Genomic DNA, 27,740 nt, shown 5'->3' on the forward strand with positions numbered 1-27,740 from the left:
GCTGCGGGCAGGGCAGGTCCCCACCTCCACTGGGAAGCAGCCCCCCACTCCCCGGCTTGGTTTCTCGGGGACCTCGGGCATTCTGGCTCACTGAGTATATACATCTCACTCCTGTTCTCTTTGAGCCTGATTGATAGCCACTCACAATTAAATTTGGCCAGCGCTAAGCTTCTAACAAAAAGTTTATGCAAAATGAGTGCGTGCACATGTCCGTCAGCGCAGCAGCCTCCTTTCCTACCCATCCCATGGTCACACATGAGTGCTCTAGAGCAGCTAGCATCTTCTCCGGGCAAACATGGAACCACAACTGTCATCTGGGGGGTCCTCTACTGAGGTTAAACAGCAGGACCAATTAAAGAGTCAGACCAAGACACTCCAGAGCAGCAGGAAAAGCCATGCCCAAAAAAGCCTTCTCAGTTTTCCTCCATTCCCCAACATTACGGTTTCCTCATAGCTGGGACCCCCCAGCGAGGACTTTGCTGCCCACCCATTGGGGTGGCAGGCAGGACACATCTTCTGGCTGAAGGGCAACGAACCCTTTGGGTCTTACCCCAAGACTTTGGAGAGCACCCGATGCTGCTGTTTGCCAGGAGACCATCCCAAGCCATCTGGAGGCCACTGGAAACCCCAGAGAGCCATAGGGCAGTGGGGAAGGTCTGGGGGTCTCTCTCTGTGGGACAGCCTGGGGCTCTGGTGGGGCAGTGTGTAGATCTCAGATGGTGGGGTCAGGGATGGGTGGAGAAAGCATGTGCACGTCCATGTTCAGGTGACCCCCCCCAACTGGGTCTGGGCAGATCAGAGCTCACTTGCTTTGTCTGCTTAGGAACAGCTGGCAGGGGCTGAGCCCTCAAGAAAAGCCCATCCAGGCCTGGCCCTCAAGCCAGGCTGGTCTTTTTGCTTCCCCACAGCATAAACCAGAACAAGCCACAGCCATGGAGGGCAGGGCTCACTTTGTCTTTTCCTCAAGACTTTCTTTTCTATGATAGTTGACTCCCAGAGGGATGTGGGGCTGGAGGTGAACATGGCTTAGGACAGCAGGAGCTTCTGCTGCTGCCTGTCCCACCTCTGGTGGGGTGGGGAACTTTCTTCAGGGAGGTGGCTTGACAACAGAGAGGAAGGCAAAATATATCCATAAACTTGGCCTGGATTTCCAGCAACATTTGGTGTTGGTGTGCAAAATTCTTACCACAAAATCCCCAGTGATTTGTGTGGTAAAACCCAGGGCAGATACCCCAAGTGCTGCAGACCCTCCATACCACCCTGCACACAGTAGCACCACCACCAACACCTGGGCAGGTCCACGCTTGCCCACACCACTGGTGCTTGCCTGGAATGCCACCCTCTTAGTCCTAGGGCAAAGACCAGGTCCACTTTGGGATGCTGAGAGGGGTCTTCATGAGGAAGAGACAGATGGAGATGGACACCAGTCCCTGGGGCAAGACTGTCTGAGCTGGGGGAGCTCCAGTGTCCCCAGCCATGCAAAGTGGGAGGAAGAAGAGGCAGAAACCACTTGCAGTGAGGACTTAAGAGGAGCATGTAAGAAGGTCCTGAAGAATGAGGGCTGCCCCCCCAAACAAACAGGAGATGGCCAGGCTGAGGACTGAATTGGGAGAGCAAATCTGGCCCTTGCATGACCAGGAGGGCACAGGCTTGTGCATATGAACAGGGTCTTTAGACTGGGCAGTTGCCCCACTTTTAGCACGGCTCTGGCCACATCTGCAGGTTGTTTGCAGCATCCCAGGTCCTGGGCTGGGATGCCGGTCCTGAGAGCTGCCGCTGCCAAGGGACGGTGGGTGAGGAAGACCCTCCACAGCCAGGACAGGTTGAGAGACCTGAGGCAGAGCCCTAGGGTGCTCTGCTCAGTCCAAAGCTCTCTCCTCAGCACCACTATGTAAGGTCTCCACGCTCCAGGAGGTACTCAAGTGTGTGCTGTGCTGCTTTGGCACTGGGTTCCCCAACAGGTGGGCCCCAGTGGATCTCCCAGCTCAGAAACCAAACATCCCTACACGAAGCACTGGAAGAGCAAAGGGAGGAGAAATAGCACCACGTGAGGCTCTTCCTTATGGAGGGGGAAAAGAAAGACCCCAGTGTTAGCTCCACCAACGGCTGCCCAAGACTTCAGAGGCGGCAGCAGCACGTCACCAGAGGTGAAATCCAAGATGTGCTCTGGAGGCATTTTCAAGCCAGCAAACGGTCATCTGCTGATGCTCTCCTTACAGCAATAATGATTAAAAAACCTGGGAGAAATCTGATAGCATTATCCTGCCAGGCTGCTCAGTACAACCATCGCATCTTCAAATATGAGCACATCTGTGATGAATTAGGGATGGAGCACAGGCAGAGCAGGAACTGGAATCACATTAGCTCTCCCAAGAGCTGCAGATACACACAGTGCTCACAAACTCCTGGCCACTTGCAGGGAGTGAAATCCTTCACTAGCTAACAGTGGGGAAAATACACAGAGCCTCCTGCAAAAGCACAGGCAGAAATACAAAGCAGAGTAGATAAAATAGAGGAAAAAAGACCAAATGTGGAGAAAAGGGTGAATAAAACAGCATGGTCTGCCAGGAAGTGCCAGAAAAAAATGGTCAGTGTCTGGGAATTGTGGTGAGAGGGATGCTTACGCCAGAAAATAAAAAGGGGTAAAAAAATCCACTCTGGTGTAAATGCAAACCTGAAAGGAAGATGATGGTTTCTGCAGGAGCCTGACAATGCTCTGCAAAATGAAGAGGAAGGTGTTTTGCAGAGCTCAGAGTACCTGGATGTGGAGGCAGGGCGGCAGCACACAGGCAAGCAGGGAGTGGGGTGCCTGAAAGCTGGGGGAGGGCAGACTGCATTAGGCTGCTGAGATATGAGATCTGGGCATTATTCCAGAGAAGAAAGCAAATTTCCAACCACAAAGCCAAATTAAAATTATACAGTGGCTTGATCATAAAACCTCTCCACTATGGATATTACAAGGCGAAAGCCAAGAAATGCCACAACTACCTAGGATGAAATTTCAGGAAAAGCCTTGCAAAAGATTTGAGCTAGAAGAGGGGGATCACAACCTAGCAATGCTATGAGCAAGGCAGCTGGTGGACAGGCTGCACACATCAGCCAAGCAAGAAGTTATCCAGGATCTGGGCACATCTCCCCAGAACTGCAGCTGGTGGGTTTTTTTTGGAGGACTGGGCTGACTCCTGGGCGGGTTTTATAGGTGGAAGCAGAACACAGGTTTGGGCCCACGCAGAGCCAGCCTCACTCTCTCCCCAAAACACTGGACTTTGCTGTCTGTATTTGTTTTTTGTCTGAGGATCCTGTAGCTGCCTGGAGCCACAACTTACAGGAGCGGTGAGGTGAGCTGCATCACAGAAGCTGACAGCAGAGGAAGTTGTACCCAGTCACCTGCATGTCTAATATAGTTGTAGCCATCAAAATAACATCTCATGGCAGTTCATGCTTCTGCAAAGCCAAGGGGTCAGCATGCTCTACTGCAATCAGTCCAGCTTGCAGAGACAGGGTTAGCAACTAGGAAGGAAGAGAAGCAGAGAAACCAGAGCTTGCTACTATGACCAAACTTACCTGCCTTGCCAAGTGCTGGATCTTCCCTGATCAAGTGCTGTAGAATATATATCAGGATGGCAGAAATGTATCCCCTCCTCTGCCCCTATCTGTCCAGAGAGGGGTGAAAGCTGTAGATGATAGGATGTGTCCATTGCTCTTGGCTCTTGTTTTTTGTTTGTTGGTCCAAGTTTGGCAAACCTGAAACATCACAAAATATGTTGATACCACCAGATCTGCATTTCTGCAACAGTGCCTGTTTTGGGGGGACTAAATCGAAAAATTACATCTGTCTCTTTTCAGAATACACCACAAACTTTGGCAGGGGACACGGGTGAAAGAATAAGGGAGGTGCTGGCTGGCACCCAGCCATCAGCATCCCTAGATGAGCAATGGGCCCAGTAAGGCCCAAATACATGCAAGTTTCCTTAAGATGGTGCTTCTGGAGCTGTGCCAGCTTCGCAGCCTCTGTGCGGCTGCACGTATGTAGTACATGTTCTCACACTGATCGGCAGCAGCGGGAAAGGAGCTGGGGCCGATGGCTTCATGCTCCTCTCATCTACGCCTTGTTGCTGCCCACTGCAGCCAGAAGCCTTCCAGTGGCAAACGCAGGATGCAAATCCAGCCTGGTATCACCTATGATGTGCACCTGCTGGTGAGCCATCCCACGGGCCAGCAGTGGGTCTGGGTGCAGCCAGGGCTGAACTGAGCAAACACACAGCCCGCGGTGTGTCAAACGAGGGCTGAAGCAGAGTTTTAAATGAACTGCTCCGGATCAAAGCCTGCTTAGGCTCAAAGCATGCCTGGTGCTTAGGAAGAACAATGCTTGGCAGTGGAGTAGGCACAGAGCTCTTGGTGGCACTGTCTGTCCATCCGAGCCCCACCGTGCCCAGGCCAGTGTGGATGTGGTTTGGGCTTGGCCACTGGCCTTCATGGGGGAGCCCCACAAGGACTGATTTGGGACTGTCAGTAGTCACCAGGGGCTCTGCTTTGTGGTGTTGGCAGAAGGGCGATGCAGGGTCCTGGGCTGCTCTGGGCTGGCACTGCTGTCACTCCTGCTGCAGAGCATCCCCATGCCCTGAAGGTGGGGACAGCCCTAATGCTTGGCAGAGCAGAGCCCCTGGGGTTCTGTTCAGGCAGGAGTTCACTTTGCAAAAAAAATCTGATTCCTGGGTGTGAAGCACCTACGGGCCCTGGCCTCTCCCACCCTCCTCACCCCTGGTGCCTGCATGGGTTCATCTCTGCTGGGCTTCCCAGCAGCAGGGCAGACTGTGCATCAGGAGCACTCCCTGATCCAGCCTCCTGCCCTTGTCTCCCCCGCAGACCCCTGAGGAAATAGTGGTTAACATAATGCTCGGCCCTTCCCATTTACTATAATGGTTTCTCCGTGCTAAAGGCACTTTATTTCTGGGAAAATGTATTTCCTCTTTGAGTTGGTGAAAAAATGATGCCTCAGAAAGCCACACTGCTGACCCAGCTGTTGCAAGGCAGAGTGTTTCAGTGTGCTCCTGCTACCAAGTCCTCCCGCAGCAGCCTGCCCCAGCTTACAGCTGGAGAAATATTTCCTGTGTGACGAGCATCTCCCTGTCTCCCCTCTGTGCATTTAGACAGGAAATGAGAAGCTCCTCTGCTGTGGCTACTGCAAGGCTGACATGTTTAGGCTGGAAGAGACAATGAGGAACATCCAGCCCCAGGGGCCTGAAGGAAGCGCTCAGCCCATGGGAGGGTGCTTTCTGCTCTCCTGCTGAGCGGTCATGGCACACCTGTGCCTCAGTTTCCCCGCCTGCAAGAGGGAGACACAATCGTGCCACAAGGTGCTGAGGTGTAATTTGGGATCTTGAAGGGAAAGTGGGTCTGGGGATACAGAGCTCTGTGCCACAGGCAGCATCACCAGCCCTGCTTGCAGCACCCTGATACTCCCCTGAAAGTTGCCAAGAGCCCTGGGAGGCTCAGGGTAGTGGGTCCCAATGGACATCTAGTCACCCCACCACTGAATCCCCATAGGAGCTGGAAGCTGGTGAGCTGAAAGGCCTCAAGACACGGACAGCGACTGTGGGAGTCCCACTGTCCATGGGTGTGCAGTGGGACTCTGCAGGCATCCTCAGTCCAGCCTACCTGCAGGACTCTGTCGCCTATTCCTACATTCATTGCGCTTGTAGGTGTGATGCACTTTTCTCCCTGCAGTGACCCACAATGCCTTCTCCACCTTCTTTTGACTTGGCACTGATTAATGACCAAATGGAAAGCCCCCCATCCATCCTCCATCACTAGCCCTGCTCTGCTCTTTCTCTTTTGTCCACCTCAGGTCTCCTCCTCAGATCCCATCACCATGGAAGTTCCCCCCAAGAGCCCTGATGGGAGCGAGAAGTCTCCTCAGTCCAAGGAGCTGCTGACCAGTAACACGGCCAGCACCCTCTGCATCAGCTCCCGGAGCGAGTCCGTCTGGACCAGTGCATCCAGAAGCAAGTGGGACATATACCATAAGCCTGTCATTGTCATGTCTGTCGGAGCAGCTGTCTTCCTCTTAGGGATGGTCATCACCAGCCTGTCTTGCATCGAACCGAAGAATGTAAAATTTTACAAAATGTGTGGGCCAGCTTTCCTGTCCTTGGGACTGATGCTCCTTGTTTGTGGCCTTGTCTGGATCCCCATCATCCGGAAGAAGCAGAAGCAGAGACAGAAGTCACAGTTTCTGCAGAGCCTCAAGTCCTTCTTCTTTAACCGCTGAGGGCAGCCCAGGACCTTCCCAGGAAGGCTCCCCTTCCCTCTACCCACCTGTGTTGGTTAGCCATAAAAAGAAACATGCTCTTGTACTCTCCTAGAGGATTTCATCCCAGTAAGTCTCTTCCCTACAGGTGAAATGCACTGTACCAGTCTCCAGTGTGAACGTGAACTTTGTATTTCATCCAAGTAATCCCAGACAAAAAAAGAGAGCAGGATTTTTCAGCTGTGCCCAGCAAGGCAGGTCCAAGCTCTCTGCGTCACCCTCCTGTCCAATGAGCAACCCCAACGTCACATATTGGGAAAAGCAGAGCTCCTAAGTAGCCTGGCTCCACCCAGTAGCTTCTGCAAGACATGTCAGCAGAGAGGAGCCAACAAGCTAGAGAGTGTGAGAAAAGCCAGGTGTGATCGTTGCTGACTGCAAACTGCAGCTCGGATGTAGAAACTGGAGATGGTTTATCCAGGGTCAGTGGAGAGGAGAAGCAGGACAATTTAGCTCCAGACCATTTTGTATCAGAGGAGGCCACCAGAATGGACAACACACATCACCAAAGCTTAGGAGGACCAGATGTGATGCCCACGGTCAGGACTTTTCTGTCATTGAGCTGTTACGACAGCTGGCTGTGACATGGCTGCAAACTGGAGCTCGCTCCTTGCTCAGGGTGGAGCATTCACAAGCTTTATTTATTGCTCCAAAGGGTCAAGGCAAGGAGCAGCATCACAAGCAACATTTTTTTGCTCCCCCTGGCAGAGGATGTTTAAGAACGGCTCTTCCTCCAAGCCTGCAGAGACAAGGTTGTTTTGCAGCATCTCTACATTTGCACTGATGTCTGCCAGAGACACCCATAAACCCAAACCATCAGCCTATTCATGCAACCAGAACTGGACCACAGGCAAGTGAGACAGTTTGTTATCTCCACCACTCTGTATTTCTGCCTTTAATAAATGCATGCCCCGGGGCAATTCACCGAGGAAGGCATGGATCCTTTCCGCATGGTTTTTGCTTTTAATTTTATATTTCCAGCAGGCCTGATGTACTTTAAAAGACAAAATTGAAACACAAATTCTCAGTTTGAAGAACTGGTCTCAGTTTGGACAGCAAGATCTGGGTTGATACAAATAGGCCCATAATGTCTGGCTTCTAATTTCGGGTTCAGGCACTGATGAGAGTCTGATTTTTCGGAAGTGCTGATCCAGACTGGATCCCACAGCAGCCCTTCATCAGCCCAGTGAGACTCCCCAGCAGAGCAAGCGCTGGCTCAAAGGCCCTGACACCTGCTGTGGGTTGAGGATGTGGTTGGTGCTGATGAGAAGCAGAAGAGGAACACAGAAGAGGACACCCCAGCAAGCTCCCCTGTGTAGTCTGCACCTCTGAAGGGAAGCCGAGGCAGCCCTGTTGCTCTTCTAAATGCCACGGGAGGAAGAGAGGCTGGCAGGGAGTGCACTGAGAGAATTTGCAATGTGTTCGCTCTTTGGTTTCAAACAGACAGGGTATGATAACCTTCATCAACTGCTGATGAGAGGAAGCTCATGTAAGTCCTCAGGTTTCTCTAACCCAGTTTCTCATGTCTACCAACAGCTCCCGAGGAAAGCTGGAGGAAAGCACAAGGGATGGGGCATGCAGAGAATAGTCCTCCTGGTTTATGTCCACCACCCAGCTCACAGCAGCTCAGAGCCAAGCAGAGTTGCTCCAGACCACTGTTTAATGGTCACTGAGATAGCCAACATGCCCAGCTCCTCCTGTTTTGCCCGCTTTTTCAAATCAGTTTGCCCTTGCAGGCTCTGCAGCATCCTGGAGCCACAATCCCTTCAAGCCCTCTTATTTGCCAGACACACTGGAAGCTCTGCAAAGCATCAGGAGACACAGCAAAAGCAGAAGGTAACAGATCCTGCTGCTCCGGGCCAGCGGGCACCCAGCAGGTCAGTTAAAAGGGAGTAGTTGCCGTAGTCAAGGATCATGAAGCTGTAGCTGTGGGAACTGTGCTTGGGGCCAAGAGCTGATTCCCTGTGGGGAAATATTTAACCTCCTCCTGGTCATCTCTGGTTGAACTCCATTATATCCAAAATTGGTGCCACATGAGCATTTTTGCCTGCAAATAGGTGCCCATGGCCCAAAGCCTTCAAGTGGAAGCATTTGTGCTACCACAATTTGGCTAACACGATTAACCAGGGAGCTCAGGCTCACCTCAGCACTGCTGACAGGCTCCCATCAGTACGTGACCAAGGCTGACCAGTCTCATGCACTTGGAGATCCCCTCCACCAGTGGTAGGAGAGCTTGTGGAGGCAGCTCCCAGCCTGGCAGCTGACACAGCTGGATTACAAGTGTTCCAGCAACGTACGTCCCTTTGCCCCAGGCTCAGCCTGGCCCTGAGTTTTGTTTCCTGGGTGGTCCAGACATGTGTGTCCCTGGCCAGCCAGTTCCAGGTTCATGAATAGGGTGTACAACATGTATGATCTGGCACTGGACCCAGTAAACCTCCTTTTGTTCCTCGGCCGTTCATCACGCCGTTCAAGGCTTTGCTTATTCTTGCAGTCCTGACTTGGCGCTAGGCAGCAGTCCCTACTGGTTTAGCTGCAACGAGCTGAGGATGTTCACCTAAAACTCCTGCTCGGAGGGCAGCTGCAGTCATAAGAGCAGACAAACATCAGGACTTGTGAGGGGAAAATCACAGTGTAACGTGAAGAGCATCACCAGGTCCCGGCTGGCTCCAGCCTGCAGATCTGGTCACAGACAGGCATCCTAAAGCTGCACAGTCTGGAGAAGGCATGTGGAAATGGTCCCTGCTGCTAACAGCTCTGCTGCAGCAAGAGGCTGCTCAGCCCAGGCTCGCTGCCCAAAAGGATGCGACAGGAGGACTAGAAGTACCAAATGGCCTGGAGAGAGGGAGCAGGGGTCCTGCTGTCTATGTCTCATGACCAAGGATAAGGAGATGGTCAATGAAATGTTAACATGATAAGTCACTGAGACCAAGAACCTAATGGGATTCCAGACTGATCATTTATAATAAGAATATTGGGTTTAATTAAAGCAAAAATTTCCCAAGAGACTTTCACATTGCTGCTCTGGTCTCATGTCATTTGTTTTGTGCCTGCTGCTAAAGAGGAAAGGCTGCAGAGGAGGAAGAGCAGGGCTGGTGCTGCAGGTTTGTTTGAGTGGTGGCCATGTGCCCTGGGTGAGGGTTTCAGGTCTGCAGATGTGCTCAGTGCACACCTCTGTTGAGACGTGAGGAGCACATGGGTGGTACAGGGAAGTGTCTGGCAAGAGGATGGAGCTGCCCAGATGAGGATAAAGACAATAGCAAAGCTTGGTGAGAAGAGGAGTGGGGATTATCAGGTGGATCTTATCATTTGCTGCCCAGATCTGTAGGGGAAGAGTGAGGTAAAGGGAGAGAAATGTCAACTGAAGGGAAAGCTAGATTAACAGCTCAAAGATCGACATGCAGACGGAAGTCCATCAACACAGTGGGAGCTCTCCGCTTTGTTGCATGGGGTATAAATGCCTGATTACTGATGGGAAATTGGGTGGACTTTGCATTTCTGCATGCAATGCAAAGAGCTCCCAGCACTGGGAAATGCATCATTCTCCTGAAGAGAGAGAGGCTGAGCTGGAGCAACTTAAGGAAACAGAGATGCAGCATATCCTGGAGCCCGTTCACAAGGGTTTCATTAGGAGCTGACATAGAGTTCATGCCCCACTGTGGCCCAGCAAAATCCCACTGCTGAAAAGTGAAATCCTGCCTCTGTGCTGTGGGACCAGTGAACTTCTACATCCCACTGACATGGGAGGCTGCAGAGGCAGGGGGTATCCATGGGTTCAAAATGGGTTTATGGACAACAGATCAAAAAAGAGACAGCAGAAGCAACAGAGAGGGATGTGCCCTCTAACTTCTGTAACACCACAGTGGTGGATGCTGCTGGAGAAGTCCGTGGGGAGCAGATGGCAGAAAGGGCTGGACTCACGCACTGTCTCCTCCTGCCACTGCTGAAGGCAGCACTGGGCTAGAGGGACCTTTGATCTGATCATAGGGCAGCTCATGTCTTTGGGTCATTCCCATGGACCCGCAGAGCACTGTCTGACTGCTCCCCAATATTCCTCTCTGCTCCCAGCGAAGCCCGTTTGAATCTCGGTGTGCTGCTTTGGATCAGACCAAAGAAAACCATGGTTTAAGAAAACATCAGGTTATCTAGCAAACGTAATTACGCCCAGCTCTCACTAAAGCAAGCTTAGATGCGATCTGCCAGCTTCCCCTGTTCTATAAAAAGAACAGGAAATCCATTACAAAATTCATTATCTCTGCAGAGCAGTTCAAAGAGGAAACGTTTCTCCCGCATCCCAAGGGTCAGCCCTCCAGCAAACCCGCCCAGCAGGCTCTGCTGCCGGGTGACGCCCTGCTACGGGGCTCCTGCAACCGCTTCTTCATTCCTGGGCTTTAACACAGGTTAAACCTGCCCAAAGGTACTGCACAGCCTCGTTGCACACCTCTCTCGGAGGATGTTAAATTGTGTTTTATCTCACTTTGCATTAACTGGATTCACGCCTGGTCTAATCTGCAGATTTCTGCAGCTGCTGCTGGGAATCGCACTAACACTAACCCCCCTCCCCTTGGGTATAAATGATTTAGCTGTGGAAGGAAGCAGGTGACCACCGGTGTCCGTAAGCACACGTATATGTTCCTCTGAGCACTCCCATCACTCCTTCCTGGAAACACAGACCCGGGGGCTGGTATCCCGAGTCCTCGCTGGGATGTCAGCTTCACTCCTGTGTCTGGATATTAGCCGGGCCAACAGTTCAGTGTGCATCCTGAAATGCTGCTGGTGCTTCCTTGCACCCTGAGACACAGACGACATCCCGCCGGGATGAGCTGCAGTCGCCCATCCCTCGCTCAAAGCCAGCAGCAGCCCTTCCCTGTCCTCAATGAGCAGTAACGAGAGTAATAACGTTCACAGGACTCTCAATGCTCTCAGTGAGTTTGAAACCCTACAAAAAAAAACCCCAATCCTTTCTATATTCTCACTAGGTGTTAGGGACATGGAAACTATTGAACCAGCTCAGGCCTGCACCGTGGCACCGCTGAGAAGGGCGCAGGGAAGCTGCAGAGGCAGATATGAGCAAACATGCCCCAGCTTCGCCCCTGAACCTTGCTAAGGGATGGGAGGGAATGCTGAAGCGGGGCTTTCACCCAAACCATGTCAGAGACGGCAAATCTGGTTATTTCTCACTCAGACATGGTACTGCTGTGACCTGGGTGTCTCCAGGGGAGGAAATGCCTCCAGCCGAGCAGTCGCTCAGAGCTGCCTGGGCACGTGTGTGCAGTCCCAGCAACGGCTGGGAGTTCCCCTGGCCGGAGCTGGGTGTTGCAGCAACAGAAGTAGTTGTGTTTTTTCTTCTTCTTTTTACTTCTACTCAACCAGAATATCAGGTTGCAACAGAAATCAGCACCAAAAAGGAAACTGTTTATTTCCAATCCTCTGACCCAGGATATTTAAAGCTCTGCTCCTCTGCACGCAGCAGCATCAGGGATGGGAAAACTCCTGTTCCCCATGTTACGGGGTTTGCAGTGTCCAGCCCACCGCAAATGCTGAAAGTTCAGCGACTTCAGAGGCACTCATCTCTATCCCAGCCTCCTCTGTCAGCATCCCTGGGAAGGAAACACCACAAATCCCAGCCTGCTCCCGAGCTGGCTGGTGCAGCCTAGTTTTAACCCAGCCTGAACCCCCAGCCCAAACCCCCAGCCCTTCCATGAACCCCTGAACTGACAGGGCAGGGGGTGCTCCCAGGACACCAGTGAGAAGCTGCTGAAAATATCTCCCCACCTCAGTTTTCTTGGTTTTGAGACCCACTTGGGCCCTGTTAGGGGTTACTATTCTCTCCATCCCTTTCCATGCTGGAGCACTCTGGGGATGCAAGAGAAGAGACTGGGGGGGCCAAGGCTGGTGTGGGGGCTCAGGTCCCCAGCCGTGGGTTGGGGTGGGCCACAGTCTGAAACCGCTCTGGCAAGGGCAACCGGGCAACTGCTCTCTGGGTGGCCTGTGTTGATTTAGGGGTGTTGGTCAACCCTTATCGAAGGACCGGTGGGACCCCCAGCCTGGCCAGCGAGAACTTCCCTGGGTAACCATTTAATTAGGAGCTTCCTTTGAGGCTTCTGAGCCTCGAAGTTTAAACTATCTCGTTTAAAATCCATCCCTGGCTTGCTCAACTTCTCTCTGGTCCAGTGATGGCCTTTCTAGCACATGCCACTCTGCAGCTGCACGGCTCCATGAAGGCAGGTGGAGAAATTCTGCTCCTCCACCTCCCTCTTCTCCTTGTGGGCTCTTGCAAGGGGATGTTGCATTATTTGCAGCCCTGCCATGGCTCAGCAGCCCTGGTTTGAGCCTGCACTCACCTGGGGAGGGGGGGACACAAATACTTACTGCTGTATCTGTGTCAGTGCTCTGCTTGCAGGAAGAACCCCTTCCAGATGAATTGCACAGCCCTCGAGCTGAGTGCACGTGCAGTACAGCACCACGCAACTCTGCAGTGAACGCACACAAGCCAGCGAGGCTCAGACTCTCCCAGATCGACAGGCAGTGATGCCCTGGTGCAGCTCTCCTGGTGCTGGTTGACCTCTGGAGGGAAGGGGCGGAACCCTGGAGAGGGTCTGGGGGAGGAGGTGCCTCCTGCCTGTCTGCCCTGCCAAGCCTTGCTACCTCGCATCCCTCTGCAGCTGAAACGTGGACCATGGGTGCCTGTAGCTCCTGTGGTGCCCACGGAGGGGTCCGCTGCTCCTGAGTGCCCAGTGGTGCTGCACCATCAACCAGAATCTCCTGGAAGCTCTCCTAGTTATTTATTTGGGGGTTTATAACTTTTTATACTTGACCAGTCCTTGTGGGGTCCTCTTTGCAGCACTTCTCCCCCGATTCAGGACCTGGAAAGACTTGCTCAGTTTTAAAGCAAAATCCTTGGGACCGTTCCTAAGACCGGCAGATTCAGCTGTCATCCTCCAAGGACACATGTGTGATGAAGGACTGGAATTGTTGGGATGAGGGAGGTTAATGTTAAACTATTTTTTGAAGAAAAGCTGATGTACTGCTTTGAGTCAGTGTGGGTGGCTACGGGTGGGCAGAGGGGGAGAGGCAGCATAGTCTGTCAAAAGAAGAGCTGTCAGAGGAAGCAGTGTCCTACTATCTATCCATCTATCGATCTATTGATCTATCTATCTACCTATCTGTCTGTATATGCTCCCCACACAGATAAAAGTTGATTTTAATCCCTGAACCGTTAAGGCAGCCTGATGCTGATAGGTGCTGTGTGGTTTCAGCCCACCCCAGCCAGCCCTAAAGGCATGTACTGCAGTTGCCTGCAGCATCACCCACCCCTGGGACATAGTTTTTCCTCTCTCTGTGGATGGAGAGCAGGTTGGCTCATGCCGGAGGAGGGGGAAGGATTTTCCCCTCCTCTGCCCTTTCCTTCTCACATACTGCAGAGAATCTGCCTGTGTCTCTGATTCTGGGCAAAGCCTTTGGAGGAGGTCTTTCCCAGGCTTGGCTCCTGCCCAGCCTGCTGCCTGTCTTCTGTTGATGGAAGGAATTATTTCATTGGAAAGTCCTTTTGTTTCCTTTGCCCTGGCAAAGTATAAAGCTAAGCACAGGTATGGGCAGGACAAACTGTTTGCAGAGCTGAAAGTAGCTCAGAAAGTCCCTGGTGCAGGTAACAAAAATAGTGGTTCAAGCCCCCAAGACTGTTCCCAGACAAGGTACAAAACAAGGAGGAGAGGGGAGAGACGAGAGTTTGGGTCTTCCACATTTGGCTACATGTTGGAATCATTAAGCTGGGGGATTTAAGGGAAGATGCAGCTCTGGCGTATGTCCTGACCAGTTTGGGAGGGGCCAAAGGACTCAGAAGGGCATCCCACATGTCTGTGTATGTGTGTCCCCATGGGATAGTCGGTATTTTGGAAAAGAGTCTCCAGCACTTGGGTGGAAGCTCCTCAGGGTTGCGGGCTCATGATGTGCAGCTGAGATCAGGAGAGACCAACAGCCCCAGAGCTGATGCTGGCACATCACAGGGATCGTTTAGGACAGCGGGCTGGGCTCCCTGCATGCTTTTATCGGCTGTAGGAGCCATAAATCCCGAGTGGTGCATAATCGACAGCCTCCTCTGCTCTGCTGGGAAGATCAGCGATTACTGCTGAGCTGGGCTCTGCAGGTAGACGAGAAGCAGGTCACCAGGCTTGCCCTGTGAACAGCACTGGGTGTGCATGGCACTGCCTCTGCTACAGCAAGACTCGGTGGCATCTCAGCCTGAGGGACCCAGGCACTGGACCAGTCATGGACCCTGATGGCTCCCAGTTGAAGTCCTTGCTGCAAGGAGCTGCAGCCCCTCCCTCTGCTCAGTGATGACAACTGAGTGCTTACAGCCATCATTTAGTGCACGGTTTCCTCCCTCTGCTTGGCGGGGAGGGGGAGTCGAAGGTCTGTCTGTTCTTTCTGGCTGCTGTGGGTGCTCCCCCAGCACTGGCTGGGTCTGCAGGGTTTGGGGGGCTGTGGTGTCAAACATGGGGTCTGATCTGCACCTCGCCTGTCCCCATGCCCAGACCAGTCCTTACGGTCTCACGTTGGGCTGGTGTGCCCATGGATTACATTGAGTTTTGCACAGTGCCTGGGCTTGGGATAAGCCAGCGTCCCTGCCTCCAGCTCTGCTTGCCTTCCGCTCCCAAACGCAGCCTTAACCCGGGTCTTTGATCTCCAGCGTAGGGAAGGGGCGGCTGGAAATCACAGGTCAGTATAACCAGCACGGCCAGCGTATTCCTCAGCTGTACCGACCTCAGCTCAACACGTCTGTTTGGTGGCCGCTCACACCAGGGAAGGAGCCGCTGCCCAAGGCAGGCAGGGCTGTGCACGGCTGATTGCATCAGGGCAGCGGAGGAGCAGGCAGATAAGCTGTCCCCAGGGCATGGCTGCTGCAAGCACTCATCAGCCCTTCGGCTGCTCGCGGTGCGAGTCTGAGCCAGCTCTCACCTGTTAAATCTGTCGCAATGGTCTTACAGCGGTGCCTGCCAGTACCAGTGGATGCTGCCGTGCAGGTTAGACCCCAGGACTGCCGCTTCCCCACGGCCACTGCACAGCTCTTGCAGACGAGACTGCACAGGAGCATCTCTGGCTGCTCTTGGGGAGCATTTGCAGCTCTTGCAGAAAAGCTTTCAACAGCCGTGTACCCACCAAAGCCATGTGCCAGCCAGAACTCGAAGACGTTCACAGCACAAAGTTGGGCAGGGGGTGCTGGATCCCCTCTGCACCACGGTCTGGGTGGGCTGAGCTCCCCCCTGGTCAGCGAAGTGAAGAGACCTGAAAAGTGTGGGAGTCTCTGTTAGCAGAGAGGAGCATGTGCTAACCCGTCACATGCCAGGATGCTTTGAAGTGTTCTCTGCGGAATGCTTTCCAGAGGATCAGCACCACCAGCCAGGGCTCAGCAAGGAAGGAGGGCTGCTGGCAGGAGCCTTTCCTAATTCAGTGTTATTCCTCTCCAGCCATGATGTCTGGGCTCCTTTCCCAGATGTATGAAGAGGTACAATCACTCAGTGTCTGTCAGTCAGTGTCTTTTGGGGGTGGGGAGGAAGGGTACTGTTTTTACCATTCCTCCCTAGGGAAATGTCCTGAGCATTCAATATGAATTGCTCCGAGCTTTCATTAGGTCAAGGAAGCTCTTCCTACACCCCAATCCAGGAGAAGAGCACTTGGAGAGCAGCTTCACTTCTGCAGCCGTGAGCCCCACAGCTGAGACTCAATCCTAAAACGCTCCGACCCTGCATGGAGCTGCTGGCCCTTGAAGGAAACCAGTCCCCTTGTGCTGCAGGAGGGAGTCTGCACACCCCTGCCAAAGCTGAGCTCATCTGCAGCCCCGCATTTACGGCAGCTTGAGCCATTCGCCACCACAGGCACAGGCATCATTGCGTAGTGGAGCCGTGGCTGGAGATCACGGTGCATGAACTGTCCCTGGGCCGCTCGGTCAAGCAGCACTGTGCTGCCCATCCATTTTCTCCTCATCCTCAGGCAGATATTTCATAAAAGCTCAACCCATGCTACAAGGAGTTACCTGGGATTCACTACAGAACAAACTTTTTGAAGGCTCGTTCTCGGGTTTGTCTCCACATGCTGCAGTTTAAATATTGACTGATTCCCACTAGCCAAAGATTTTGTCAGAACACTTCCATTTGCTTGCTCAAATTCTTGCTGTTCCCGACTAATATGTAACTCGGGGAAGCAACGTTCATTGTTCCCTGTGAAGAACTGGTTCACTCTTGCCACATATTTCTGCAAACCTGTTCTGGGCCAGCTCCAGGAACAAGCGTTTTCCGCTAACATCGTCTGTCCGGCTACAGCAGAACTGGGCTAGAAAAAGGCAGAAGAGGTAGGCAGTGTTTCTGCTCTTTTAAAAGTATCGTTGGAGCAATATGCAGCTGCTTGTGGTTTTATGAGCCATTAAGTGGAGGTGAATGAACTTCTGGAAACCTTTGGGTTCCTTTCCAACCCAGGGAGCGACTTTAGTGTGTCGCATTTCTTTTTGTGCTATCATAGGCAAATCGCTGCTCTCACGCACTGCTTGGCAGGGCTTGGTGTCACTGAAGTGCACCCAGATGAAAACACTGCCTCCTGCAGAGCAAATCCAAGCTGGGCTGCTGATACCCTCCGGAAGGGCCATATGGGGCGCTCACCTTGCAACATCTGGCTCTTGAAAGCCAGAGGCTGCAGTGGAAGGAAGCCTGAAGGAAGTCTTGTCTGCAGGGGTAAATACTGCCCAGGCCCCAGAGCTTCCCTGGAGGGACACCAGATGTACGGAACAGGCCATCCCAGCACACAGTGTCTCCTCCAGGGGGACAGGAGTTGCCACAGCTCTTCCACCCTCTGGAGTGGGGTCAGCGATTCCCAGTTTCTGCTTTTCAACAACCTCCACAAGTTTTTCTTGCTCTCATTTTCATTCCTCGGCTGCCCTGGGTGTGGGATGCAGCCCAGGAGAAGACTTCTTCACCTGGTCTGGTGAGATGAAGGTGGTACCAGCCTTTTGCGGCATGGGGCTGGACAGGCCTGGATTGCTCTGAGCTCCTTGCATCAGACCCATCTTCCTTCGAGCTGTTTGCTTTTGGGGGGAGTCACTGGTCTGAGGGAGATTCCTGGGGTGATGCTTACTCTGCCCCATGTGGCTAACATCTGTCGGGATCAGAGACCAAACCAGAAAGGACAGAAAAGTCTCGGGGCATCTTCTGGAGCTCTCTCACTACAATAAAAACTGTCTGTCTAATCACCTGGAAGAAGTCCCTGAAATTTAGTGAATCAGAAGATAAGACTCAGAAAAAAACAAAGGAAATAGGGAACTGGACACAGCTGTGGGAGCAAGAGGGAACACAGGAAAGGTCCTTCCTTTCAGAGGGTGATGAGGCTCAGGCTCATGAGAAAACTGGCTGGAGCAGCTCCATCATCGTCAACACTAAACCTCAGGCAGGTTCACAAAATGTGGCTGAACTGGGGAACAAAGAGCTGCAAACCTCTTCTTCCATCCTCGTCCCACCTCCATAATCACTGCAGCCCATTGAAAGCAGACTGCAAAGAAAGGTATCCACCGCCCGGGCTGCCCGGCAGCAAGCCAGGTGCTGGGCACGGCGCTCAAGGGTCAGGGAAGACCAGGGCGTACAGGCAAGCACAGCCTGGACCCAGGGCTCAGGGGCTGGGGAAGCTCTGGCCGCTGAGCTCTGGATGACTCCCCGTCTCGGCTCCCCAGGAGGCTGCGGGTGCTGAGAAGACCCCTAGGAACTGAAGGCTGGGTTTGAGAGCAAGGGGTTTTTTTGGCTGAGCACCCATGAAGGCAGATTTCAGAGCGTGTTTCCTGCAAACAGGGTGATCAGATCCTGAAAGAAACTGTGCCCCAGCACTTCCCTCTAGCCGTCTGGTAATTAAGACAAGGCTGATCCTGGGCTGGCAAAGAGCAGATTCTCCCCCAGGCCCTGAAGGGTGGTGATGCACAAAGAAGAGATCAGTTATTTATTTGTGTATTTAACAGCCTTAATTGTTCAGACACAGGGGGAAAAAAATATCTCCTGGAACAAGCAGACCCTTACAACGGGGAGGGGACAGCACACACTGGAACAGAGGGTTCGCACAGCGCTGTCTGCCGTGTGTTTGCAAGCGGGAGGCTGGATAAGGTTGGTAGAGAGGACCTCCGGGCCGTGCTGGGCAGCCTCCTCTGCTGTGTGCCAGCTCTTTGTGAGATGCACACTGTGGGTGGCAGGTGGGAGCATGGTGACTTTTAGCACCTGGGATTCCCTGAACAGCAGAGGAAACACTCAGACAAGGTAGGTAATGTCCCCTGTTCCTTCCAGCCATCACCCTGCCCATGGCAGAGCAGTGGTGGGGCTGCCTGGGTGTCAGGAAAGCCCTGGGTGCCCTGAGTTCAGCAAGGAGATGGGGAAGGACATTCCTGGTGCAACCCCTGGCATCCCCTGGAGCTAAGGCCATCTCCAGCAGGTACCTGCAGCTGGGCACTGCTTCAGTCCCTGACGCCGACCTCGTGCCCAACGGTCCTGTCTCAAGCTTCAGCATCCTCAGCATGACCAAGAGATGAGGCAGGCAGCCGCCAGCCCACAGGCTGTGCAGTGCTCCTGTCTTTGGATGGCTTGCCCAGAGCTAAGGGCTCCCTGGACCCTCCACCTACCCCAGACTCCCTGTTTGCAAAGCCTGCAGAGACCAGAGAGTCAGGAGGGGAAATGTGTGCCCAGAGTCACACAGAAACCTGGGAGCAGAAAGTGGCAGTCCTGGATCCCTCTGTCTGCTCAGAGACAAGCCAGGAGCTCTGGGAAATTCTGCCTTATTGGGTGGTTCACCGCTGACTTGCTTGGTTCCTGTTTTTGGGATGGGCGATGACACAGGTTGTCTGATTTGTTGCTTTCCAGCAAGACCTGCTTTTTGGAGGTGAGGCAAGGGAGATGATGTGTTTTTGACACTCTGGGCAAATTTCTGTGCCTCAGTTTACCTATAAAGAGAGGGGAACACTGAAAAGTTTCCAGGCTGTCACTGGGATGTAACAGTTGTTGTCCTGCAGACTTTGCTGGGATCCTTGCTTTGGCAAGATGCTACCCAAAAATGACACGAGACGCCCCATCTCTCTAAATTGAAGGAGCATAGCCTGTCTGCGGGCTGGGTCAGGAGCAGATTTGCATCTTTTAGGCAGGCTGGGTGTGCTGCACCTACACCTGGATTGATCACAGAGCGTCCCGGCAGAGGGTCCCTTCCTCGGAGGGCTCACAAATGCCGTGCAAATGCCCCCCTGGGACGCGCTCTGGGACAGGCAGAGGCTGGGCGATGGCAGGGCCATGAAATGGTTAAAGCAATATCGTGTGCTCCCTCCCGATTGTTCTGCAAGGTGTGTTGTGACATTTGTACTTCCTCCTGGCAGCCCGGGTGAGCAGAGGCAGAGGGAGAGACAGCCGGGATGCTGCCAGCCCATCCGCCCCCGCCCTGAGGGTCTCTGCTGGGGGGGTCCACCATGGACTTCTTCAAGATCATCGGCCGCTGTGCTGCGATACTTCTCCTGGCTGTTCTGTGCGATGCGATCGGGCTGATCATCCTTTTTGTGGGAATTTTTGCTCCACTAAGCTCCTGGGACTTCTTTGTTTACTTGGGAGCTCTGCTGCTCGCCTTCAGCCTCGTCTTCTGGATGTTCTGGTACACATTGAACATCGAGGTCCCCTTTAGGGAGCTAGGTTTTAACTAACCCGCAGCTCTGGCAAAGTCAAAATGGAAATTTGCACTTGGAGGAGCAACATCACATGCTGGAAAGCTCCAAAGCATCATCTGGTTGGTGAAGAGCATCCAAGAAGACCCAAGGGAAGAACCTGCTGGTCCCCCCAACATCGACCAGCCAGATGGACCTTAGGGGAAAGGTACCTACAGCTCGGCACGCACAGGGATGCTTTGCTAATGTTGGGGAACGCAGAGGTCTTGGCAGGGCAGCCAGATCTTCCTGCTGGTGACAGCCACTCTTCAGAAGTAGCATTAGATTTTAAAATGCTCTGGAATGGATTAATGATGGATAGGAACTTGGTTTTGATGAGATGAGTTTGTCTGAATCAATAGGGGAAGGGGGATTTTGGTGGAAATTGGAGGTGACTAGTATCTGGGGTTTATTTCCTCAGTTCTTCCCATCAGACGATGCTGTGAGCTGAGGGTCCTGGAGACCACTGCTCTCTCGTGACAGCTTTTGGCAGCGGAGGGACAGGGAGTGCGAGCGATCTCCCAGCGATACAGCCTGGGCAAACAGAGAAAGTCAATAAGAACAATCCAGACCCAGGCTGTTGCTTAGCACCAAAACCTCTGTGTAAATGGCGTGTGAGTGAGCAAACCCGTCTGCCTGTGGCATACCCCCATCACACCAGTGTATGCTACTGGGCTGCCCAGGTTGGGAAGGTTTTGCCAGCAGGGAACATATTTCTAGCAAGGTGAAAGTGAAAAAACCAAGTGAAGGTTGTGTCACCAAGGCACCAGCATGATGCCCTGTACACAGCCCAGTGACAAATGCTGAATACATGGAAACTAGGTGCAAAGTGCCATGTTTGAACACCGGCTTTGAGATTATGCTTTCTTAATCTCAGGCTGGTCTAGAATACTCCTGGTTTGTTTGGCAGTCACCCAGTGTGCAGAAAGATAAGGCAGCATGGACCTGATGGGTTCTGCAGCCTGGCCCTACAGCACATGAGCAGGAGGGTCCCACACATTGAACATCAGCCCCTGCACTGCATGGAGGGGCTGGTGGTGACATGGAAACATCCAGGTCAGCCAAGAGCTGCTGCAAAAGGCTTGGTTTTGGCTTCACCTGTGAGCAGCAACACCATTGCAAAGCTTAACGGAGGTGGAGAAGTCCATGTGTCAGGAGAGCACCACTGCATGGACGGCATCATGCCTCCTTCCCAGCCTCCCAAGGGGATGTTCCTCCATGTCAGCGTGCTGGCAAGGCTGGTGGAACCAATTAGCTCGAGTTAATTAATGAGCAGCCCCACAGTGCTTGAGAGCTGTATGGTACGTGACAAAAGGATGGTGACAGTAGGAGGATGCCCTAGCCAGGAGCCAAGCGTGCACCCACATTCCAAGAGCCAACCCTTGTCCCAAGGAGCTAATGGTTTTATAACAGTACATGAGACAAAGCGAAGGCAGAGGGGGGAGACATCCCCCTCTGACATGTGGGTGAGTATCAGAGCTGAGATTGGACTCACCTGTCTTCAGTTTTGGCATCTCAGCCAGGCCAGTGCCCCCAAGCATATGCCCCCTTTGTGCATAATGCACGAAGATTGCCAAATGACATGATCCCCATCTACGAGCCACTCGAGAGAGATTTCCTTGCACATTTTTTTTTATAAAGCCTCTCACAACCAGTGAGAACCTGTTTTTTATTATTTACTGATTTTTCTTTATTTCTTGTCTTGTTGGCAGTGACCGCAAGAGGCAGCCAGGAAGGTTTCTCGACTCCCCCGGGAGCGTGGAAGCTGCAGTGTGAGTCATGGTGTTTTACAGCCCTACACTTACCAGGATGCCTGGACCAGGAGTTCAGCTTTACCCGCCACCACTAGATCTCAGGGTGCTTTTCCACCCATGTGCCCTTGGGACTACCTCCTTCAAGAATTTCCTTGATGCTCCTCCAGATAAGAGCCTGTAACAAGCATTAGTTGGATACTGCAGCTGTATACAAGGAAGGGCAGCAGTAACCAACACCCTCCTTTATTTGCTCTGGGATTTTTAATTGCTAGTGCTAAGCCTGTTCAATCCAGCCTGTAAAGCTTGGCTGAGGGCTTTGTCACCATTCAATGCCTGTCCCTTGTTGGGTGCATGCCTGGGTGTAACGCTCAGTGACAACACCCAGGGAGCTGGTGGCATTGCCCAGGGAACCCAGCAGGAAATGGGTGAGAGGTCCCCGTCACTACTTGTCCCTCCTGCCTCCCCGATCGGTGGGGCAGACCACTCCTGTGCTTGTTGGGGGGCAAAGTCTCTGCCAGCACCTGACACTGGATGAGCCAGTGCACATTGCCAGCACATGGCTGTGGGTGAGGGGTGGAGAGTGATGCTCATGGCCAGGGAAGTGCTGTCAGCCCTGTGCCCAGACCTCCTAGCATGCACCGATGAGGCCGTATCCAACACCAAGGGGGAGCAGATGCCTCCAATGCACCCCACCACACACCACCTCTGGGTCAGTTCCAGCATTGCATTTCCAGGGTGCTGCATTCCCTGCAGGGTATTCCTGGTTGAACATTTTCCCCTCTCTAGCTCATCTGTGCTCTCTGATAGCGACCCAGCTCGCATGGCTCCAGGAAGGGCGAGCACCATTCCCCAGCGGGATGCACATGGTGCACGAGTCAAACTCAAACACATCTCCTTATTTGTGTGTGTGTGTGTGTGCAAGGTGCCTCCAGCACCCTTCACCTCCAGGCAGCTGGCACGGAGGGGCACAGGCACAGGCAGGACATGGTGGCTTCAATCTCCCAAATGCATGGACAGAAGTAATTAGCCAGGCCCAGAAACGAGAGGGAAAAACCTCGCACTCATGGTGTGTGCCCGTGGCAGGGCACCATGGGATTTCTCTCACCTCCCTGACCCATCTTCTCCCATTGAGGGCACCCACAAGCCTGCACAGCCCAGCACCTCCAGAGCACCAGCTCTGATGCTCTCCAATGTCCCTTGCCGTCCCAGGGACATAGGTCCTTCCTTATTCTGCTTCTGTGGTCCCCAAACCACACTGGCAGATTCCATCCCTGCCAGATCCAGCCTCACAAACAGCAGGATAAGCACAAGTGAAGCAACTGAGTCCCTGTCCCTTGGAGGCTCAGTCCTGTGCAGCGCTGGGAGAGCTGGCCCGAGCCCAGCGCATTATTAGCCCAAGAGCTTATCTTTCTCCATTGGGTTTTTCTGTTTTTCTGCTCGGTCTGTTTGCTCTGGGCTGCTGGTGGTGTTTTACAGCCATGGGCACGGCCCAGTCCAGTGGCTGTGGCACGGTGCCCGTGTGTGCAGGGCACTGGGAACCAGCAGTCGTCTTCCACTCCTTGACCAGTCCATGCTTCCCAAGTCACCCCACTGAACTGAATTGCCCATCACTGAAAAGCAGCACCCTCCAGCTCTTCCTGCCCTGATATTTTAATCCCAAAATGCTGTGGAAGTGCATGCCAGGAGTCCTCCTTCATGACTTGTACGTGCTCTCAGGAGTCTGGGCTCCCTTACACCTCTTCCCCTGTATGGCACCGCAGCCATGGCATCCCCTGCTCTGCACTAGGAGATGCACTGGGGGGGATATCAACCCAAATGATGCCAAGATTTTGCTGGTGTGTCTAGATCTTCAAGGGGTAAAAAAACCCTCCTTTTGTGACCAAATATTAGCAGCCTTACACATACCCTGACCTGGGCTCATCCTGGATAGCCCTGGGCAGCCCACCGTGCCCAACTCAGAGGCTGTCATGGTTGCACACATGGGCATCCCGGACACCGTGGACAACCTGTTTGTCATCCAGCAGCAGTCTGTTGGTGCTTCTGTATCAGATCTGGCTGGTCAACGGTCTGCTGAGTCCCCATGTTTTGATTTTATATGTCTTTATGGGAGAGATCTTGAATTTCTTAGATATTTGCATCTCTTTTCACTGTCTATTTATAGGGAAACAGAAAAGGACCAGACTGCGGATGTAAGGAGCGAGCAGATGAAGAGGAGTGGCACCAAACAAGGACTCTGTTGTGCTACTCTTGCAAACCCATCACTGAAAATACAGAGAGAGCTGTGCTGTACTGATCTGCTGGGCACGTTGTTACCACTCTGGGCACAAGTACTCAAGGCACCCCTTGAACGGTGGATAACCTTTTCACATCCTCTCTAAGCACATCACACTCACTCCTACCCGCTGCCGTTGTCTCAGAGGGCCCAACACAAGCAACCTGGTAACAGCAGAGCCACTGCAAGCTGTCCTGGCTGTGGGCCGGTGCGGATCAGCAGGATCCGGATGACAGGCTGGACCAGTTCTGCAAACCTCACCGAATGGATGTGAAGAACTGGTTCAACAGGGCTCACAGCTGAAGAGACCACCTGAGGTGCAGCTGACTCCCCAGCCTGGGAACTTCGTATATTGATGCACTCAATGGGAGAGGGAGACAACAAAATCGGACAGGACAGAGGATTTTCTAAGCAAAATCCAGCTGCTGGCTGGATAGAGGCTTTAGGTACATTTTACCTAATCTCACCAAGGTCCCAGGCACTTTCTAAGTGGCACAATGAAATGCTCAGAAGATCTTGGTTCAAAGAACTACTGGAGCCATGGGCAGCTGCAAAGGCCAGGAAAGGATTGAGTGCTTCAGCTGTCAAACCAGTGGTGGCTCAACATAGAAATAAACTTCCCAGGTGACTCAAAACACAAATCTCACGTGGGAGGAGAGGAGACCAAAAGACCCATATCTCCATCCTCCTGTGTTCCTGATGCAGTGTTCAGCTGGACCGTAAAGACACTTGTGTAGGATGGAAGCACATATAACACCTATCAAATAGGTCATTCAGCACTTTCCGTTACAGACACCTCTTTTCAGTTGTTTACAACTTCACAAAAATTTTTTTCTTTGTGATTTCCCATCTTGGAGAATCTGCCTCTGAGATGAATTTTGGTGTTTCCCTTGGTCCTTCTCTTTGGACAGCACCTGACAGGACAGTGCTGGCACTCAGGGACTTCTCTGTTAGTCAAGACATGCTCTGATAAACGGGCTCAATATGGAGGTGCATTTACCTGACGCAGGAGATGATATCTCCCCCAACAATTCATAAAGTCCTCCACAGACCTTCCTGAAGCGACGGAGATGTGGTTTTTGGCCCAGTGTGTGCATGCCACTTGCGTTCAGTCCAGTTCCATCAGCCATTTCATGCAGAGTTAAAGAGATCCCAGGGAGAGCACGCAGAGAACAGAACACTTGGGTCTCCAAAGGGAGGGCTGAGCTGGAGATGCCAACCTTCACTGCTGCCTAGACAACAGCATGGACCAAGTAACACTTTATGGGTGATATCAGGCCTTTTCTGGCCTTGCTGGCATTAATTTTAGCACCTTGGGCAACAGCAATGGCAGTAGGGTTTGTGGGCAAGTTGTTCATTGTTAGAACTACTGAATGGAGTGGAATCTAGCAGCTCTTCTCTGTCTCTAGTTCCCAGGGCATGAGACTGGAGGCAAGGCTGGCATCTCAGCCTCTGCTATGAGGAGGCAACTGGTGCCCCCCCTGTAGCCGTCCTGTCTTCCCACCCTGGGAAGGAAGGCTTCTGCTCAACTCCACACATGTGCTGTGCAGGTCCCACAGCCTCAAAGCACTGAAAAAGCTTACCTTTGAAAATTAGGCCCATTTCTGGCTTAATCCTGTCCCAAGTAGAACAGGGACCACCTCCCTGTTCCCCAGAACATCAGTCAGAGAGTCATCCCACCAAGGGATGCCATCAAGCATGTCGAGCAGGGTACGAAGCTGTCTTCTGGGGATGCAAAGCAGAGTAGAGCACACGCCAGGGTGTTTTGCAGCGATCTGTTTTGTTCTGGGGGAACTGTTTTGATGTCACCTTTCTGGAACTTTTTTATTAAAGTTGCTACCTGCCTTTTCAAAGCTGTTTGTTTACTGACCGTAGGTGGTGGGGTAAAGCAGGAACCTCTGGTTGCAGTAACTCTGTTGAAGAGTAGCTCTTACACAAGAGCTGGAAAACATGGTAGCATGTGTGGGATAAATCATAGAGTCAGAACATCAGTGGCAAACATCATCATTAACCCTTCTCTGGCAATATGGAGACATGTCCTCCTATGCAAGGAAGCTTTTGTTAAAAAAGATCTTTAAAAAACACAGGCACTGTTGGCTCTTCTGCATTTGCAGTCAGTGCAGCAGTGGGCTGCATTAATTAATTCTTTTTCCTTCAAAGATAAAATCACATTAACAGGATCTCTGAGATATTTGCAAATCCCCATGACTCTAGAAGCCAGGACTTTCAGGAAACAGCAGTTGTCGAGAGATCACTGGCCGTAACCCTGAGGTAAGCAACCGCACTATCTCTGCAAATGACTGCCCTCTGCCCCGGGCAGGAGCTGACCTTCTCCAGGGCAGCCTGCCAGCGTGAAGCCAGATATCCATCCATGGCTGATCCAGGAAGGAGCCAGCCTGCAGCCAGGAATTTTATCGAATAAAGAGTCTGGGGAAATTCTGAACTGACCCCACTGCTTACAGGGCCACCTTCGCGTTCCACCCACGGGGCAGAGCCAGCCTTGCTCAGAGGCAAGAGGCAGGGTTTGAAAAGGGACCGGCACTCTTTGACGTGACAGGGGACCCAGGCCAGAGACCACAAACTCCTTCTGCACATTCGGACCTGCACAGCACCTTGTACCCACGTGCTGGGGGCAGATAACAAGCAGGGTTTGCACATCCTGGAGTAGACGGTTCTCCCAGACTGCGCAAACCCTTCTGCAGCAATCCCTGCCTCTCCCTGCGCAGCTGCATCCACCCTCTCGGAGCTCATGGTCTGGAGGGAGTAGGACGTCTGGTCCTGCAGGCAGTCCCTGCCATAGCCACGGCAGCCCTATTTCCAGCTGGTGAGCTGGAGGGAATGGGCTCTCAACTGGGATTTAACTCTCATCAGCCCTAACTGCTGCAGCTGCCCAGCCATGGAGGTGCCCAGGGCTGATGGATGGGGTGGGATGCAGCAGGCTGAGCAGCTCCTTCACCCTCCACACACCGGGCCCGCACTGGCATCACCCTCAGACCATTTCCTTACACTCTCCAGGGCGAGGCACTGCCTTGCTACTTGCAGGCTCATTTTTCTGTCCCCACCCAGTGCTACTGCAGTTCAGTTGTTGGTATCAGTCACACTCAGGGCGTTCAGCACATGCAGACACAGTGCAGTCAAAGGATCCTGGTGCCTGCCCCATCCTCCTGCTCTTCCAGTGAAGCAATGCCCATTAGAGCAGCGGGGACCTGACCAGTCATAGAATCAGAATCGTTTTGGTTGGAAAAGACCTTTAAGATCTCATCGAGTCCAGCCATTAACCCAGCACTGCCAAGCCCACCACTAACCCATGTCCCTCAGCACCACATCTACACGGCTTTTAAATCCCCCCAGGGATGGGGACTCCACAACTGCCCTGGGCAGCCTGTGCCAGTGCTTGACAACCCTTTCAGTGAAGAAATTTTTCCAGTCCTGCACCAACTGGGGGAATCAGCCCCGAGTGAAATGCAATCCCACATAGGCAATCCTGCAGACACAGACTCCGGGGTCCACTGCAGCAGGAGCTCCCCTGCTTGTTCCCTGACTCTCGCTCAGTCACAGGAGGGGCCTGTTCGACAGGTCCCCAGGGTGAAGGACCGTGGCACTCTGCTTTGCAATGTCACAGATGTTTTCGTAGGCACCCGGGAGCGTGCACACCTGCCTGCTGCAGATAGAGGCACCAGCAGCTGGAGGCTGGTGTCTCACTGTCTT

General features: G+C 52.9%; 1 protein-coding gene across 1 annotated transcript; it reads left to right on the forward strand.

The window, feature by feature from the left end:
• Positions 1-5,854: 5,854 nt before the first annotated feature.
• Positions 5,855-6,271, forward strand: PIRT (phosphoinositide interacting regulator of transient receptor potential channels). The gene has a single exon (XM_068413601.1). It carries the CDS (start codon positions 5,873-5,875, stop codon positions 6,269-6,271), a length of 399 nt encoding a protein of 132 aa, XP_068269702.1. The 5' UTR covers positions 5,855-5,872.
• Positions 6,272-27,740: the final 21,469 nt, after the last annotated feature.

The sequence above is a fragment of the Nyctibius grandis genome, chromosome 15 (assembly GCF_013368605.1).
Source record: "Nyctibius grandis isolate bNycGra1 chromosome 15, bNycGra1.pri, whole genome shotgun sequence".
Classification (NCBI taxonomy): Eukaryota; Metazoa; Chordata; class Aves; order Nyctibiiformes; family Nyctibiidae; genus Nyctibius; species Nyctibius grandis.

Bases quoted from the DNA above. Each gene is read 5' to 3' on its own strand.
- PIRT (XM_068413601.1), top strand. From the start codon at position 5,873: ATGGAAGTTCCCCCCAAGAGCCCTGATGGGAGCGAGAAGTCTCCTCAG.